The sequence below is a fragment of the Hyalella azteca genome, unplaced genomic scaffold, assembly GCF_000764305.2.
Source record: "Hyalella azteca isolate HAZT.00-mixed unplaced genomic scaffold, Hazt_2.0.2 contig5071, whole genome shotgun sequence".
Classification (NCBI taxonomy): domain Eukaryota; kingdom Metazoa; phylum Arthropoda; class Malacostraca; order Amphipoda; family Hyalellidae; genus Hyalella; species Hyalella azteca.
In genome coordinates, this window is record NW_025935275.1 from 4,036 (window position 1) to 22,399 (window position 18,364).

At 34.8% G+C, this 18,364-nt stretch overlaps 1 protein-coding gene across 1 annotated transcript; it reads left to right on the top strand.

Annotated features, from left to right (window-relative positions):
• Nucleotides 1-1,401: 1,401 nt before the first annotated feature.
• Nucleotides 1,402-9,433, top strand: LOC108677633 (sodium-coupled monocarboxylate transporter 1). The gene is made up of 11 exons (XM_018165886.2): nucleotides 1,402-2,066; nucleotides 3,288-3,429; nucleotides 4,086-4,166; nucleotides 4,439-4,759; nucleotides 5,057-5,202; nucleotides 5,532-5,648; nucleotides 5,941-6,124; nucleotides 6,479-6,565; nucleotides 6,843-7,015; nucleotides 7,927-8,134; nucleotides 8,916-9,433. Exons 1-11 carry the CDS (start codon nucleotides 1,810-1,812, stop codon nucleotides 9,036-9,038), a joined length of 1,839 nt encoding a protein of 612 aa, XP_018021375.1. The 5' UTR covers nucleotides 1,402-1,809; the 3' UTR covers nucleotides 9,039-9,433.
• Nucleotides 9,434-18,364: the final 8,931 nt, after the last annotated feature.

Below are 18,364 nucleotides of genomic sequence, written 5' to 3' on the forward strand. Positions count from 1 at the left end.
ATCGCGGCTGGTCGGCGGCGAGCCTTGCACTGTCATCAATGAATGTGTAAAGCTGGCCACAACCTCATGCGTACAGAGCGCATGCGCGCTGTAAGCCACGCTTGCTCTCGTAAAAATAAGGGGAACATTTCGTGTTTGTTTCTATTTTTACAACACTTCTCTTTAACTTCACCTCTTGTTTGTTTGTCTGTCTGCTACATCGATATTTAACACATTTCTACCTTTCCAATCGATCTGAAAATTTGCACACTTTGCGTAAAGCTAGAGACAATGCATAAATCAATTGGCAGAATAAACAATTTTGAAATTAAAAAAAATTATTTTTGCTCTTAAAAAATGAAAAAAAAAATTTTTTGTCTGCTACATATCTTAAAATCGTTTTAACACACTTCTACATGTCTAATCGATCTTTAATTTAGCACAATTGCGAAAAGTCGTAGACAATGCATATATGTATCAATTGACTGAATAAATAATTTTGAAAAATTTAGCTTTTTTATTTTAAAAAATGTAAAAATTAATTCTTTTAATATTCGGTAATAAAATTATAAATTCTTTGTAGATGTGTAACATCGGAGACACTGGATTCTTTAGAAGTGTTGTTTACGTAATTTTTAAACGCATTTTTTTTTTTTTTTGGCTTTTTATCTCTGTTGATTGTGAATTGAGAATTATCACGAACACACTCGGGATGTCATTTAAGTTTATGTTGAATAATTATATCATTTATGGCGAGTACCAAACATCTTTGTTGCATTAACTTTAATAGTAAAACTTAACTAAATTAATGACGAGAAATTTGCTGAGAATTGTGCTAGACGACCTCTCGAGTCCTGAATGAATTCTTTCAGTCGACGCGTCGTCAATGTATTTACGACGTCAATCTTTGCTTCCATTCCCTTTATAAAAAAGTCGTTATACAAAAGCTTTGGCGCTTATAGTCGTATTTTTTTGTAATAACTGCAAATTTTCATCAAGAAATTGTCAAGTTGAAAGTCACTTGAAACTACGAGGATGTTGTTTTTATCATCAACAGTTGTATAAACATCGGCAGCTGTGCGAGGTGAAGTGAGTTTAGGCAGCAAACTAACGCCAGCCTGAGATATGTTCAGTGATGGATGAATATCCACGTACAAGTGATACACATGTTGAAGTGGCGATTATTCATTTATAATTCCATATTACAATGGCATTATAATACAGTCTGGGGCTATCGACGTTGGCTGTATTTTTATTGTTTACTATTTATCATTAATGTGTACAGAACATACTAAAATACTTACTTCGAATTTGGCTCGTACAAACATGAACAGCCTCTCGGAAATTTAATATTTCATTTCAATTTTATTATCTTAACCTCATATTGTATGTAGCTCATTTTAATTATTTTTTTCATTTCAGGCAATGAACTTCTCTTACGACGCGGGAAATAGACATTCTTTAGATCGATTCCTCTCGTCAGAGGACAGATATCTTCTATTTCCTTACATTTTACCTTGTTTTACGGGTCATACCCAAAATTTTTAGGTTATCATTTGTTTTCCTCATTTGAAATGAGTAACTAAAATCTTTTGCATTAAAATGATAAAATAATTCTGGCCCAGATCCATTGAAATTCACTGGTAACGTGCATTTTAACCAACATAAACCTTTGCAATAAAGCTCGTAAAAACGCTATATTATCCACGAACTTGCACCAGCTTGGCCCTGCGGTTATTTTCATCTACATCGAGTGGCATTGTACTGACGGTTTTTAATCACTGCCTCTTAATTAAATACGGAAGATAGTAGTACCTTTTCAATTGAAACATGGCGGAGACAACTACCATTTATGAAGGGCTGCTACTGGGCGCATCGAACTCTTCGGGTCATCAAAAAACTTCAGATCTCGCCCTACTCTTCACTTGGGTCGACTACCTCGTCTTCGGTCTCATGCTCGGGGCGTCCGCGGCTATCGGTGTTTACTATGGCTTTTTCGCCAAGAAAAAGGCGGACGACACCGAGGAATTTCTCATGGCGGGAAAATCCATGACGACTTTCCCTATCGCCATGTCGCTCATCGCAAGGTCAGTTGCTCCTGATTTTTGTATCAATTATTTCATTGAGTACCTAGAACATTTTACAAAAAATATGAGTAAATGTTCGTTTTATTTTGCGATTTTTTATGCAAGTTTACGATGAGATTTTCTACACGTCAACATAGCGCCACTAAAAATATGAATGTTTTCGAATTTCATAAACAAAAGTTGTTAAGTGATCTTGAATTATCGTGAGCTGTGAAGCATATTTTCACCACTGTGGCAATAAGTATTAGAAATATTTCAGACACCATGACACCCAAAGAAATAATGCACGTCCAATTCGAGTGAGAAGCAGTGTCATTAGGTTGTTGCTACACGCCGTCAAGAATCGCAAGACAAAATTTCTTTGAATAAGATTAATCGAAATGCAGAAATGGTTCATAAAGCCAATAAATTGACTGATTTTTATGATTATACATTGCCAAAAACAAAATAATTCAACACAGGAAGAACTTTATTACTTCAACTCACACAAACAAAACGAAGTGAAAATTTACAACCAGATTGAAATTTAGCGGTACTATATGAATTGACGTTTCCGCCTTGAAATAATTTTTCATTTTATCAATAAAAGTTCAGAAGCTCCACTCAGATTAATTTCGAGTTAAACAAAAAATACTTGAATTTTCTGCTTTGAGTTTCAATTCTAGTTGCTCGTAAAGAAAACCCGGAAACAACATTGAACAAATTTAAATCATTACACTAAGTAAAGCAGCATCGTTGTAAGATGCCGCTGTTTTGGGACCAAAAAAATCAGTCATCAAAAATCCTGACTTGAGGTTTTGATAAGAATTTGTATATAAATCCGTGCTAAACTATAATACGTATCCTCGTTCTGAATTAGTTATGCGTTTTCACAATGTGATCTTTTTTTATTATTTTTTAACATTCAAAATTAAAAAAGCTTAATAAATAAATGACCTCGCGCATTCAGATATCTTCATTGAAATATTGGTCGGTCGATCAACTCGTATTTTATCCAATTGTTATTCCAACATAACTACCAAAAAGAAATTAGTCTATATTGTCCACATAATGACGTACTTTCTTATACCCACTAAATGAGTATGCAATTCTGATATTAACTTCAGGCGGGCCAAATTGGGTCATGGCGCAAACGCAAAACTGCATCGCTATTTGGATAAAGTCTTGCTTACTTCACTAAGTGTCGCATTTTCTAATTTCATTTTCTATTTCCTGCCCCAGTTTCATGTCGGCCATCACGCTGCTGGGCACCCCGTCCGAGATATACCAGCACGGTTTCATTTATTATCTCATCGGCTTCTCCTACATCATCGTGATGCCAGCTGCTGCATACCTATACCTACCAGTCTTCTGGGACCTGCAGGTACGTAGGCATTATTATTCTCTAAATAAAAAATTCTTATTTTTATATTGTTCTGGTCAAACATTTTTATCCAAAGCCAAGGTTTCTGTAAACTATGAGGAGTTCCTTATCATATTAATTTGCCCTCGATATTCACGAAAATTTGAAGTTTTTTATTTTCAGAAGTATTATGTAGGTTATTCCCACCTACGTTTCCTGATGCTAAAACGCTTTGCAATTAACGTGTGAAAATTTGTTTTGCCACTCAATGATTATCGTAGAGTTGTTGAATTTGTGAGATCCTGCGCCTTCCAGCAGTGTGAGTTTAATTATAACTTACGCAGCAACATTATAAATTATGCAGCAACGTACCAACTTATCCAGCAACATTGCTACTTGTATTCACAGTCACAATTTCGTCTGCAGAAACAGTATAGCGTCAACTTATCTTCTGTCTTTATTTCTAAATTAAACCCGCTGTTGAATATACAATGAATATTTCAGCTCGAAATTTTTTGGTTAACTCGGCGCAACTCGCCGAGTTAACCACATTATGCGTAGGATGATGCAATGAAACTCTGTACTGAATTTTTAAGCATCACGTTTTTTGCAATCATTTGTTGCCATATTGATGACCGTATTAAAATTTTTCCTTTTCTTTTGTATATCTTGATCAGGTGACCTCTGCGTACGAGTATCTTGAGATCCGTTTCCATCCTTACGTTCGGCGTCTAGGGTCCGGAATTTTCATTTTACAGGTGAGTAGAAATTATGTGTTTTATTGTTTTTGTAATATATGAAGACCATTTTACAGGGACTTGGAAAATATAGCAGCTCATGTTTTGTTCGGTAAACATATCCGGATTATTTTACTTATTTCTACCAATTATGGTGGAACAACTTTCTTTGTTTTAAAAGATAATTCAATTTTCGCAGAAAAGATGATTCAGTTTTCGCAGAAAAAATAATTCAGTTTTCGCATAAAATATAATTTAGTTTTCGCAGAAAAGATAATTAGGTTTTCTTGCAGATGACTTTGTACATGGCGATCGTGGTGTTTGCCCCGGCCTTAGCGCTGTCCCAGGTCACGGGTATCAACCTTTACGTGTCCATCTGCCTGATCTGCTTCGTGTGTATGTTCTACACCACCCTTGGAACCATGATCTTCATCATGATCTTCGGTGCCATGTCAGTCGGAGGCTTCGGGTTCGTGTGGGAGAAGGCCGTGGAGAGCGGCCGGGCCCAGCTCATGAATGTGGACCCGAGGCCTACGACCCGACACACGGTCTGGACCCTGGTCATTGGTGGATACTTCACCTGGATCACAATCTACGGCTGCAACCAAGCGCAGGTACACGGAACGATATGTCACTAACAGAAAAAAAATCATTCCCTTTTTACGTCAAAGTTATTCGCATACTTCGTGAGAACTATTTTCGCCGGTTCCTTCAGGATGTCATGATGAACATTCTCAAGATAATCGAATTTAAGCATGAATAATCGCAAGGGAATCGTCCGTAATAAAAGATAATCGTCCGTACTAAGAATTGCAACAGTCATTCCGTTTTGCAATGACATGATCCGATGAAATACAACTGACCTTCCTCGTACAAGCATGAATACTCTAAATAAATATTTTTCCATGCAGGTACAACGCTACTTATGTGTTCGCAAAATGTACATGGCGAGACGGGCGCTTTGGATCAACCTGATTGGTCTCGTCATCCTGATGTCCATTTGTTCGTTTTGCGGGCTCGTTATTTACGCCAAATACTACGACTGCGATCCCATCTCGTGAGCGTCTCTTATTCTCTCTTTTTATTGTTAGCTAGTTTGGCCTAATTTGCAATCTGAGATATGGAATTATAACTTTACCCTAAAAGTTGAGAATGAAAAATATATGAAAAATTCAGTTATAATTTCATTATTTATTCCGTAATAATCAATTCCTCGCGGTACTGACGGTGCTAGTTCGGTCTCATAGAACACTCATCTAAAGGAACTTCAGGCGTTCATATACTGTCCCAAACCTTCTATCCTTATTATATAAAATGAGATATATTCATGAAGATCAATACTTGGTGTGTCTTTTCAAATGCTTAAGAGTATCTTGCACTCATCAGGGGCGGGATTGTCACCACCGGTGACCAACTGTTCCCGCTGTTCGTAATGGAGACCATGGGGCAATTCAAGGGCCTCCCTGGCCTCTTCGTGGCGGGCATCTTCTCCGGGGCACTCAGGTGATTATTTGTTTAGAAAAATATTGCATGATATTCTTGATTACTCTCAGTACTAGATTTTGGATTGCAATATTGAAACCAAAGGAAAAAATGACCAATAAATTCATCATCGAATCATCGCTGAGGAGATGATGAATTTACTTGTCGATCGCTTTCTTTGCATTTAAATTCTTTGTGCACTGAAGATTTCAGCAGACTAATGATATAAGTACTTGCAATATTGGCTTTTAAAGCTCAATGCATATAAATTGACAATATTTAATACTTTTTCCTAACTGCACACTTTCGCCAGCACGGTGTCGTCAGGAATGAACTCGCTGGCGGCGATAACGTTGGAGGATTTTGTGAAAGGGTTTTTCTGGAAGGATATTAATGAACTTTGGGCAACGCGACTGTCGAAGATTCTTTCTCTTGTGTTCGGGGTTGTCACATTTGCGCTCGTTTTTGTGGCCCAGCAACTTGGCGATATTCTCTCCGTAAGAAACCATTTCGAATTAATATCTACGCATGAATTGACAGCAGTGTTGTGCTCATTTTATTCGAATTTATTCGGCAGCTAAAGCTAACATATTCTCAGATTTCTATTTTGAAATATTTAGTAGAATGTTTGTTTAGCATAATGTCGTCAGCGTCGAGCAGTTCTCTGATTTCTTGTCTACAGATTGGCAAATCGTGTTCTTTGTCACTAAACGGCTGACTAACTAATCAACTTCGTCACTATCACATCCTGACTTCAAATTTTAGAACCCGCCAAATCACGACGGATTGTAGTATTCTTTTCGATTTCAACGTGCTTGTTTTAGTTTTAATTACAATAATATGATTTCCAGGCTGCGCTCAGCATCTTCGGCATTGTTGGAGGTCCGTTATTGGGCATGTTCACCCTTGGCATGTTCTTCCCGTGGGCCAACGGCATAGTAAGTAACACTAAGACATATTCCTTAATTTATGGTTATTTTTAATCACACCGCGCTAATATTTACTGTCTAGTATAACCGAAACTCTAAGAACGTAGATTGAATTGAACATTGATAGAATTTTCGCCTGCACCTTCAGTCATGCTGGTCATTTTTGTCCTTCATTAGTTAATTGTTCCAATAGAAATTTGTGATCGTTTTTATTCTTGAATGCTGTCGTTATGATCGTAATAATTTTTCTTTGTAGACATTTCATTCAGTTTTTGCGATTTTTCAGGGCTGTTTCATGGGAGCGCTCGTGAGTTTGTCCTTCATGTTATTTATTGGGATAATGAACCAAGTGGCCAGAAATTTCGGCTACAGCACTACAGTCAAAATGCCAATTTCCACCGACAATTGCCCGGCCTTCAACGCGACCGTATCTTCTGTTGTCAAAGACGTGTCGGAAATGTGCGTATTAAGTCGCATAGATTATAATTATATTATTAATTTAGAAATATATAATAATATAGTTGTTTTAGCTAGATTAGACCATGTTTATCTATCGCCGATTTGACACCGCCGATTTCGTAACCTTGCCGATTTCGACCATAATTTTCATAACTAGTCTAGGGTTTCGAACCTTTCAACTCGCTGCTCCAATCTTGGTTATCTTAACCACTCAGCTACGAGCTTCAATCAAAAAATGAAACCAAGAATTTAAAAGCACAGATATTCGAATCATTTTATTTTTATCGAATACTTTTCGGATACCAGACTCCTGTTCACTTCAAAATTGTCAAGAATAAAAATAGAATCAATAGAGTTAATTAATTAACTCGGATAAGATTTAGACTTAAATTATTGAATAAACGAACGAATTAACTTCAAAAAACAATTATTCAACAATTCAAAGCGGAACAGTCGCCCTACTTGTATCGTTGACGCTCCAAGTACAAGAGCGTTCAAGAACAGACTAAATAAAGCTATGCAGATTGCGGAGGTATAAATTTCGGATAGAAGTGCCTCCAACCTCAGAAATTGGCGGATAATCAGATGTTACTTGGCTCCAACATCAAATTTCAATCTGGTCTGAAGGCCAGTTCTCATATCAACAGAAGACAAGTCAAGAATATATAAATATTACATGAATATTAAGAAATCGGCGATAGGCCAAACTGGGATTATTTTTCAACGGCGATATTACTGTGCAATAATGTACTACAAACGTATAACCGCTGCAAGAAGAGTCGCTGCCACTGATTGTGCAAATTTTCCGTATATGTTGGTCAATTATGTTTGCTATGACAATTACCTCATTGGTTTTACTAGAATTATATCTTCAACCTTACAAATGTCTACATTATTTCATGATGGAATAGCCCGGCGTTCCTGAAGTCGGACCTCTTCCAGTTGTCGTACATGTGGTACTCGGCCACAGGCTGCCTCATCGTCATCGTCGTGGGGCTCATCATCTCTGCGTTCACCGGTACCCAAGACCTGAGGAAACTTAACCCCAAGACCCTGTCTCCTGGCTTCCATTGGGTCAAGCGCATCATTCCTGGCTCTGATAAAATCGGGCTCGACTGGGTAAGTCGGTATAAATGATGCATGGGAGTATTTGTCTAAGAAGATCTTGGCTCTGATAAAATCGGGCTGGACTGGGTAAGTCGGTATAAGTGATGCATGGGAGTGTTTGTCTAAAGAAGATACTGGCTCTAACAAAATCGGGCTGGACTGGGTAAGTCGGTATAAATGATGCATGGGAGTGTTTGTCTAAAGAAGATACTGGCTCTAACAAAATCGGGCTGGACTGGGTAAGTCGGTATAAATGATGCATGGGAGTTTTTGTCTAAGGAAGATACTGGCGCTGACAAAATCGGGCTGGACTACTAAGTCGGTATAAATGATAAGCGCGAGTGTAGATTTAAAAAAGATACAGGCTCTGACAATATCGGTCTAGAATGGGTGTCATTTAAAGAGGATGAAATTGTATGGGAATATAATTGTTACCTGTGAAAGGAAAATAAGAAACCTACAATTGAAAATTTTTTTTGGCCGCAGCTCATCTTCGAGAATATGATCTTTGTTAATTGGATGATTAATTGGAGCGATATTATAGTACACAACAAATGCGCTTTGTGTTAATTTATCCTATAATCTTATTAAATTAGCTCTGTATCGAAGTGGAATTTACCATCTATTGTCGTTTGTTTTTTCACCGACAAATGACCAACATTGATGAATGATTGATGAGCTATTATTTCCGATTTCTATTTTTTTAAGATTTGTTGACGCTCATGAAGATATTCTCATGAAGATATTCTCAGTTTCCCAAAATATTTTCATGATTTTCCCCGCCTTTTCCAAGGTTGACGAGAGGGCCACGCTACGTGAAGACCCAAGCGTGATAAACGGGCTCAATAACTATGGCTTCGAGAGCGAAAAGTCCGAGAAATACAACGGAGGATTGATCGAGGCCTCCAAACTCTGAAATGGACCCGGAGCCCCGGATCCTGTATCCAGAAAAGCGTTACAAAAGTTTAATTTCATGTCTTTGTATTTAATTCAATTTAATTTAATATCAATTTTCCCTCGGCTCACATGCACGCAGACTTGCCTAGAAGCAGAAATCCAGACATAATTTAAATGTTGTACATACCATTAATATATTCAAGTACTTTTGATTCATTTGTCCTTATTCTTCTCTGCAACGTAATTTATGTGATTTTTATTTATTTAATTCAAATCAAAATTATTTCTTGTTCCGTAAGATAAATAAAGTTATTATTTATCGTCTGGCAAATCTACCTAATTGCTGTAGATGTGTAGTATCTTGTGTTCCTGTACATCTTATTAATATTGTTATTAATACATTATTCTCAATAATGTAGTTTCAATTTCATTTATTCGAATACAACGTTCATCTAATTGCCTTCATTTCAATACACTGGATGCATTCGACGAACTCTGATGCATATTGAGCTCAGTACGCATTATGGTGTGCATTTTCATTAATTATAATACAAAGTGAGACAAGCTGCATAATTTAATGTCACTATTTCCTTCCTATCGGGATATCATATTGATGGCGAGTGATATTGTACAATGTGCAGGATATTGTGTGCTTGACGAAGTAAGATTTAATAAAACTCTGCAATAACACGCACTTCTCGTGTAGTCCTAAACCATCAATAAAATGGTCATCTGAACGAGGACGGGCGTTTCCCATAAAAACTTCATATTTCTTTCTCTGCTACATTTATAAAAATGGCTACTAAACCCTTGTCGGACGGCATAATTTTACTTTGTTATAATTCATACCGACTTTAGGTACCGTTTTACCTGTGCCATCCGACAAAGGTTAATGCAGATTCTTTGGAATTTTGGAACCTTGTGTCTTCATCTCTTTAACCGAGATACAATTTATGCTTCATTTACTGAAGTCATTCCCATCACGTAAAAGTCTTCAGCTTTTTTTTTAAAAAACGCGTGTAACTTTTCCTGCTCGCTTCCTGTAGGGAACTGCCACATTTCTATCCTTTACCACCCAATAAAACCCATAATGCATTTTCAGTACAGAGTTCCGCGTGCACTAAAAGTTGAACGAGCAGTAATGGCTACTCAACGAAAAATATCACGACAATCCTTTTGCCAGCAATGAAGAAGTAATTCAATCCTGATGGTTTAATCATTAGCAAATAGCAATACATGTCGAGAACGCTACTACTATAATTTCGAAATCCCTGTGCACAATGCCAACGAATTTGATACTTTTTAAATTTGATTTGTGTTAAGTTATAGACTAGTTGAGTTAGTTTGTGTACTGAATGCAATTTATAATCGTGAAACTTGCAATAATTTGAAAATCCTCTTCTCCTTTCATTTCCATCTCATGAAATTTCGTCTCTAATTCCTGAATGACGGATTCGACATTGCCGACATTCATCGAACTCGGTCGGCAACGATGTCCGCGGTGGAGATCGTCATTTGTTCAGGGTTGGTTTTGCTATGATTCCTTTTTCTTTCATTTTATTACAACACTTCTCTTTAACTTCACTTCTTGTTTGTCTGTCTGTCTGTCTGTCTGCTACAAATCTTGCAATCGAAATGTAATACACTTCTACTTATCCTATCGATCTGAAATTTTGCACACTTGTGTAAAGTTGGAGACAATGCATGAATCAAATGTCAAAATAAAAGATTTTAAAAATTTAAAAAAAATTATTTTTGTTTAAATATTAAAAAAAATTGAAAAAATAATTTTGCCAGCTACAAATCTTATACATGTAACTGATATTTGACACACTTTTACCTGTCTGATTGATCTGAAATTTTGCACACTTGTGTGAAGTCAGAGGCAATGCATGAATTAATTAATAGAATAAATAATTTTGAAAAAAATTATATATTAAAAAATTTATATATTAAAAAAAATTTAAAAACTTATTTTTTAATTTGAAAATTAAATGAGAAATTCATTGTACATTTGTAAGATTGGAGACACTGGATTCTTTGGAAGTGTTGTCTTTAGTGTGAAATCAGAGGCAATGCATGAATCAATTAACAGAATAAATAATTTTGAAAAAAAATTATATATTAAAAAAATTATATATATTAAAAAATGAAAAGTAAATTTTTTTAATTTTCGAAAATTAGTTGAGAAATTCATTGTACATCTGTAAGATTGGAGATACTGGATTCTTTGGAATTATTGTCTTTAAAAAGTAATTTTTAAACGTATATTATTTCATTTCCGTTGGCTACTACAATTCACCATGGAATATTTTTTAGTACAAATTTAATAAATAGCCAAGTGTACCCCAAAATAGATCAATAAACAGCTACTTTCGACCCAGATGGATTCCATTTGCCGTAACGATGTTAGTCAAGTAAGTTGAGAATAACCCGTAGACTTAAATATGAGCCTTTTTCTATTCAAACGATGATTCGTTTACACCAGTAACATTCTGATAGATTTAACGCAGTTTGTACTTCTATTCCGGCCATTCAAGGTATAATGCTCATAATGCATTTTTTGTAAACATGTCGTGGTTAAAAATACCCTCCTTTAACGTTATGAGATAAAATTAGAGCAATATCAATATACTTTTTACTTAAAGGGTCGTTCTAAGATTATAAATTTATTCCCGGATGCAACTATTTTAATTAACCCTCCTGTAGTTTGTGGGTCAAAATGACCCTCATTTCCCACCCTATGCCCAGAGGGAATAAAGCGTACAAAGAAATGAAAACAAGAGGTTAAGTTTACAACTTGAATGATAACTTTCAAGTGCAAGTTTTTGCCGTTAACTGAGACTCGTCAGTTGTTGTCACATCAAATTCGTGAATTTAAATGATTGTTTTAACATTTGCGAGACCAATCTAGCCAAAAATTGTTTGAAATCACTTGGTATTGCATGAGAACTGAGCGTTTAACATCAAAACTGAGTGTTATATGAACTATATCTTAAAAAATAGGGGTTACATTTTTTTATTGTCGTTTAAATAAAATATAATAATTCTAATGCAAGGCTAATTCTATTAGATTATTTTAGTTAAACTGAAAATCTTATTCAAAAAATTAATAGAAGATTTTCACTTCACGTGAACTTTGACTTTGGCTTGATTTTAACAGTTGTTTAGGTAATTATAATTGATGATCGAATTGCCCTCAATCGAACACTTTCTTCAAGCTCAGTTTGATACCAGCACGTGTGTTTTTATATAAGTAACTTGGACTACGTACAATTAACTCTGTTTAACTTGAAATGAGCGTGCATTGCGATTCATTTATTTCAGAAAAGTTTTGACTAAATATATATATCATAACCAAGAATGATTTTAAATATGCACAGAACAATCAACATGGAAGATTTTAATGGTCAAATATTATTGGTAATTTTACAAGACGGAATAACTTATGGCCGATTTTAAACGCTATCGAATGAGTTCGCTCAGCTCAGTTCTTCAGAAACCAATAAATTCACTCTGACTAATTAATGTGTGTTTACTTATCCCATCGTATCGTACCTAAACCTTTCTATCTGAGTTTAGTAAACAATACAAGTTGTACTGGCCTCAAATAATCCTGTGAGTCTGATATGAGTCTAAAATGACATATATGGATAGGTAATGTAAATAAATAAATTATACCCTACCCTATAGCATCCCTATTAATTACTGTCACTGTCCCACACCCACACATCCCACAGGTCACAGGATAGTGAAAAAATTTTTGAAATAGATCAGAAAGTTTGAACTAACTAAGTCAAAAAAAAAACCCTCAAGAAAAAAAAAATTAAAAACAAATAATAATAATAACAATAATAATAAGAAAAAATACAAAATTATGCAAAAATTAAACATAAGCGTTAAAATTGAAGCAATTAAAGAAATAAATATTAGGAGTAAATAACAAAACAAAGAAAATTAAAAGGAAAAATAATTAATGAAATAAATAAAATTAAAATAATAATACTAAAAATTAAATAAAAAATAAAAATATATATATATACAAAAATAAAATAAATGAAAAGAAAAAAAAAGGATAATAATTTGAAATAAGAACAAAATATATAAATAAAATTAAAAAAATTATAGAACAACAAAACCATAAAATATAAAATGCAATAACACAACATAGCATGGACGGCAAACCCGTCGAAGAGAATAAGACACGTGACACGCATCGCACTCCATAGGTCTGCCGTGGAACACTGCAGACCTGTGGAGCATATCTATATACACATGAGCTAAGAAAAAATAAATAAATAAATATAGCAATAAAGCACCAAACGTTAAAAATTTGGGTGCTACCACTACATTTAATCATCAGGCAAGTATTCTTTTTAACAATTCAAGATCAAAACCAGTATTAGTTGTCACAACCATGCCCTAACTTGCGCCACACATGAGATCTTTAACAGTCTTGAAATCACTAAATATTTTACACGGAATCCTTATCTAAACTTCTTGCACTTCTTACCCGTTTTAAATTTATGAGCGATAGATTCAACGTCACTTCGCCTGTTCATATGTTAATTTGGGTTTTAAACTCATCCGTGAATACTTGGTTGCTCCGTTGATTATCCGTGAATCATTGAAGTTTTGCAATTAATTATAGAGATGGTTTATAAAACGAATATAGAGAATTTTAAACGAATTTAGAGAATTCACATGGTTATTTTTTTCTTACATGTATCATAATTTTAGAATTTTGCTTTGTAAACCAAATAAATCACTTATTTTTGCGAGGAAGCTTTTTTTTACATGCGCCGCCTCTCTCATTTGTGAATAGTGGCCATCCTCAAATTTCTTCCATTTTACCTCATCGAACCCCTCGTAATTTACTCAGCGGCTCGCTGTAAATATAACCCACTATATTAATAAAACTATTAATTGAAACTTTTATTACCCATGAAAATGAAAAAAATAATTAGAGAGATGCTATTCCTACAGAGAGAGGAGCTATTCCTACAGAAAATTGAAAGTGCGCCTGCAAAATGGTGTAGTTTTAACAATGATATTCTGCACAGCCCTGCTTAATATATTCCACAATAAAAATTCACCACTGTTATCACTTCCAGCAGAGCAAAAGTTTACATGTAGCTGCTCAATAATTTTGCTACTCATTACTAAGTTAACGGTTAGCCAACCGTGCCGTAAATGTACACTTAGCTAGCTTGTTTGACGGTTTTGCATACATATTTTTTTACTATTTTTATGAATCTAATAATAAAACTTCATTTAATAACTTTTAATCACAAGGAAGCAATATATTTCTTAACATTAATCACTGTTTTATGTATAATTAATTTCTGCATAACATTAATAAGTTAAGCGGGTTGCAAATGGCCAATTCCGGCATTCGATCAAATCTTAATAAAAAATTGGAGGTGTCAAGGCGTTGGCTTACACTCAGGAGAATAAACATGTCATATTGTCCAGGGCCATACTTTCAAAACTCGCTAAGTGAACGGAAGTACTTACGCTCTATTTCCTTGTCTATGATTGGTGGATTTTGCTTGAAAGACCGTCTATGATTGGCTGATGAACTTACGATCTCTTAACTTTTTCTGAAAGTATAGGCCCTGCAGGGGCCATTCTTTAAAAACTCGCTATTTGAACGTAAGTACTTACGCTCTATTTTCTTGTCTATGATTGGTGGATTTGGCTTGAAAGGCCGTCAATGATTGGCGGATGAACTTACGATCTCTTAACTTTTTTTTAAAGTATAGGCCCAGGCACGTACAAACTTTCCGCTCGTTGCACAGATACACTTTTTTGCCGGGTCTAATTGCCTCCGGAATGAAGGGTTTTCGCATTTTTTTTTGATGTTTCAAGTAATGTGGACTAGTCCAGGCAATTAATATTTTACTTGTTTATTACGAAACAAAAAAAAATATTAAAGTCTTTTCTTAGTCACATTGGATGAACGTTTCAGCAACAAATTTTTTACGGAACGTATATCGCGTAAAAATATTCACTAATATTACAAACCTCGCACATTTCTATTTATGGTTTTCTTTGTTACTTTTCCTTATTCATTCAATTGAACTTCGGCAGGTAGAATAGATATTTCTTCTCAGCTTAATTTTGTTCAAAGATTACCGTGCGATTTGATTCCGATTTTTAGGGAATACCCGTGCATTGTGGTGATATAACATAATAGTTCAATATACATTCAAGCAGAGCAACGAATGTGAGCAGCCAGAAACGCAATGAAGTTCGTGCTTCCTCTGCATCATTAGTTCGAAATATAGACCTCAAATAAAATTTACTACATTCAACTATATTTATATCTTTGGTAAAATCTTTCAAGAAACCACAGAATAATTTTTTTTCCTTTGAAGACCAAAGCTAATTCAGAAATTTCTCCCCACTTGCTGAAATTTTTAAACGACAGATCGACTTTGATCATTTCACAATGACAGGTTAGCGATAAAGTGAAACGTCCGGTAGAAATGTTTTTTAACGTAAAAATTAAAAAAAAATTTGACTTCATTTTGCAAAGAAAGCGTCCCTTTATAGTTATTTATTAATCTTTCAGCCAATTAGTTACAAATTTTATTTTATGCGTTTCCTAAGTAATTATTTACGCATGTATGTACGTTATTATATAACTCCTCGTATATATAACTTTTATTCGTACAGTTTTATATAACTCCACGTTTTTATATCTGTACGAATGTATTATTGAATTTTTCGGATACATGAAAATTTAAATGAAAGAATTCTCTTTTCATTAATTGCACGTGTGCAAACAAGCATATTTTGACATTCAATACAAATGTATGTATGTTTTTGGGTATGTATGGGTGCATTTATGTATGTATTTTAAACATTTTAATTTTAAAATGTTTTAAAAATATTTCTTAATTTTTATAATTAATTATTATTTAAATATTTTAATTCATGAAATATGAACAATTCATACCACAGAACTCATGAGTAACTAACACGCAGGCATCGATATAACTTGCGGTGCCTGGCACGAGAGTTGATACAATTTTATATTAAACTAATTCAACTCTCAAACTTTCCAGCACAACTTTGATAATTGCCTCACTTTTCTGTTTTAGAAGTTTACGAATGATTGCTGGCAATGCTGCGGTGCTGTCAAAATCATTAATTATTATTCATGCATGCGCCACATCACGCATACCACACATAAAGCATCACGCACACACGCATGGCACATAAATTGTAATTAAGACACACCACACGCATACCACAAATATTGTAAAATACACACATCATGCATATATACCACACATAACGCATGATGCACATCAAGCATGAAACACGTAACGGATGACATATCACGCATATCACACATAACGCATGACGCACCACGCATGCCACACACGTATAGTGCATGCCACTCGTCACGCAAACAAGCATCATTCATGCAACTCTGCACATCACACATACCCCATTATTGCATGTAACACCGTGCATGCTGCATATCTTGCATACTACGTACAGTCATTGCATGCTAAAATTCTTATACCAAATTTTGCATGATACCAAGTTAGTATGTCAAATCATGCTTACCGCACATTTTGCATGCATCAAATCTCCATTTACAGTAGCGATGTTAGTCAAGTGAGTTGAGAATAGCCCGTAGACTTAAATACGATCTTTTTTCTATTCAAACGATGATTCGTTTACACCAGTAACACTCTGATAGATTTAACGCAGTTTGTATTGCTGTTTCGGCCATTCAAGGTATAATGCTCATAATACATATTTTGCAAGCATGTCGTGGTTGAAAAATACCATCCTTTAGCGTTATGAGATAAAAATAGAACAATATCAATATACTTATTTACTTATCCGGTCGTTTTAAGATATACATTTAAACGTGGATGCAATTATTTTAATTAACTCTTTTATTTTTTGTCAAAATGACCCGCATTTCCGACCCTATACATAAGCCAGCGGGCATAGAGCGTAAAAGAAAATGAAAACAACGAGAGGTCATGTTCACAATAATTTTCAAATACGATTTTTTGCCGTTAACTGAGACTCTTCAGTTGTTGTCACATCAAATCTTTAATTTAAATTGCTATTTAAAATTTACGAGACTAATTTAGCCCAGAATTGTTTGAAATCACTTAGTATTTAATAAGAACTGAGCGTTTAACATCAGAACTGAGTGCTATATGAACTGCAATTAAAAAAATAGGTGTTACATTTTTATTGTCGTTTAAATAAAATATAATAATTCTAATTCAAGGCTAATTCTATTAGATTATTTTAGTTAAACTGAAAATCTTATTTAAAAAATAAATAGAAGATTTTCACTTCACGTGAATTTTGACTTTGGCTTGATTTTAAAAGTTGTTCAGGTAATTATAATTGATGATCAAATTGCCCTCAATCGAACACGTTCTTCAAGCCCAGTTTGATACCAGCACGTGTGTTTTTATATAAGTAACTTGGACTACAATTCTATTTAACTTAAAATGAGCGTGCATTGCGATTCATTTATTTCAGAAGAAGTTATGATTCAATATAAGATCATAACCAAGAATGATTTTAAATATGCACAGAACAATCAACATGGAAGATTTTAATGGCCAAATATTATTGGTAATTTTACAAGACGGAATAACTTATGGCCGATTTTAAACGCTGTCGAACGAGCTCGCTCAGCTCAGTTCTTCGGAAACCGTTGACGTGTAAGGCATGCGTAGGTCCACTGTCACAGGCTGCATACATACTGTAATTTCACTGTCATTGACTGCATATGGCATGTACATACTGTAATTTCACTGTCATTGACTGCATATGGCATGTACATACTGTAACTTCACTGTCAGGCTGCATACATACTGCCAAGTCCACATCACAGCTTGCAAATATACTGTCCCATGACTCATATACAAAACAGTAAATCTACTATCATATGCTGCATAAATACTGTAAGTCCACTGTCAAAGGTTGCGTACTATTGGTAAGTAGCATAAATATCTAAAAAATATAACTCAGTACTCACTGCAGTGAGTGACAGAGAGCGCTTTTTCTCGTCGACGAAAACTTGAGGTCACGGACAGACAGACAGACGGACATGGCGAGAACAATAGTACATTTTTTCCATAAATGAGAAAATGCGCTAAGAACTGTATTGATTATTCAATTGATGCTTGTATTTGTGTATTTGTAATTCATGTGTACTTAATTCATGCATAGGAGAACTGTACATGTAATTGCGATGTTCAGAAAAGGGTTTCGGAACAATATTTGCAGCGATTCCAAGATCATCACATCTGATCGCTCGATTCGGCAGGCGGAGCAACTGATTTGAAGACT

Excerpts from the sequence above, each read along its gene's own strand:
- LOC108677633 (XM_018165886.2), top strand. The coding sequence starts at position 1,810 with ATGGCGGAGACAACTACCATTTATGAAGGGCTGCTACTGGGCGCATCG. Across the intron at positions 6,125-6,478 it reads AACTTGGCGATATTCTCTCC|GCTGCGCTCAGCATCTTCGG; the intron begins GTAAGAAACCAT and ends TATGATTTCCAG. Across the intron at positions 8,135-8,915 it reads ATAAAATCGGGCTCGACTGG|GTTGACGAGAGGGCCACGCT; the intron begins GTAAGTCGGTAT and ends GCCTTTTCCAAG.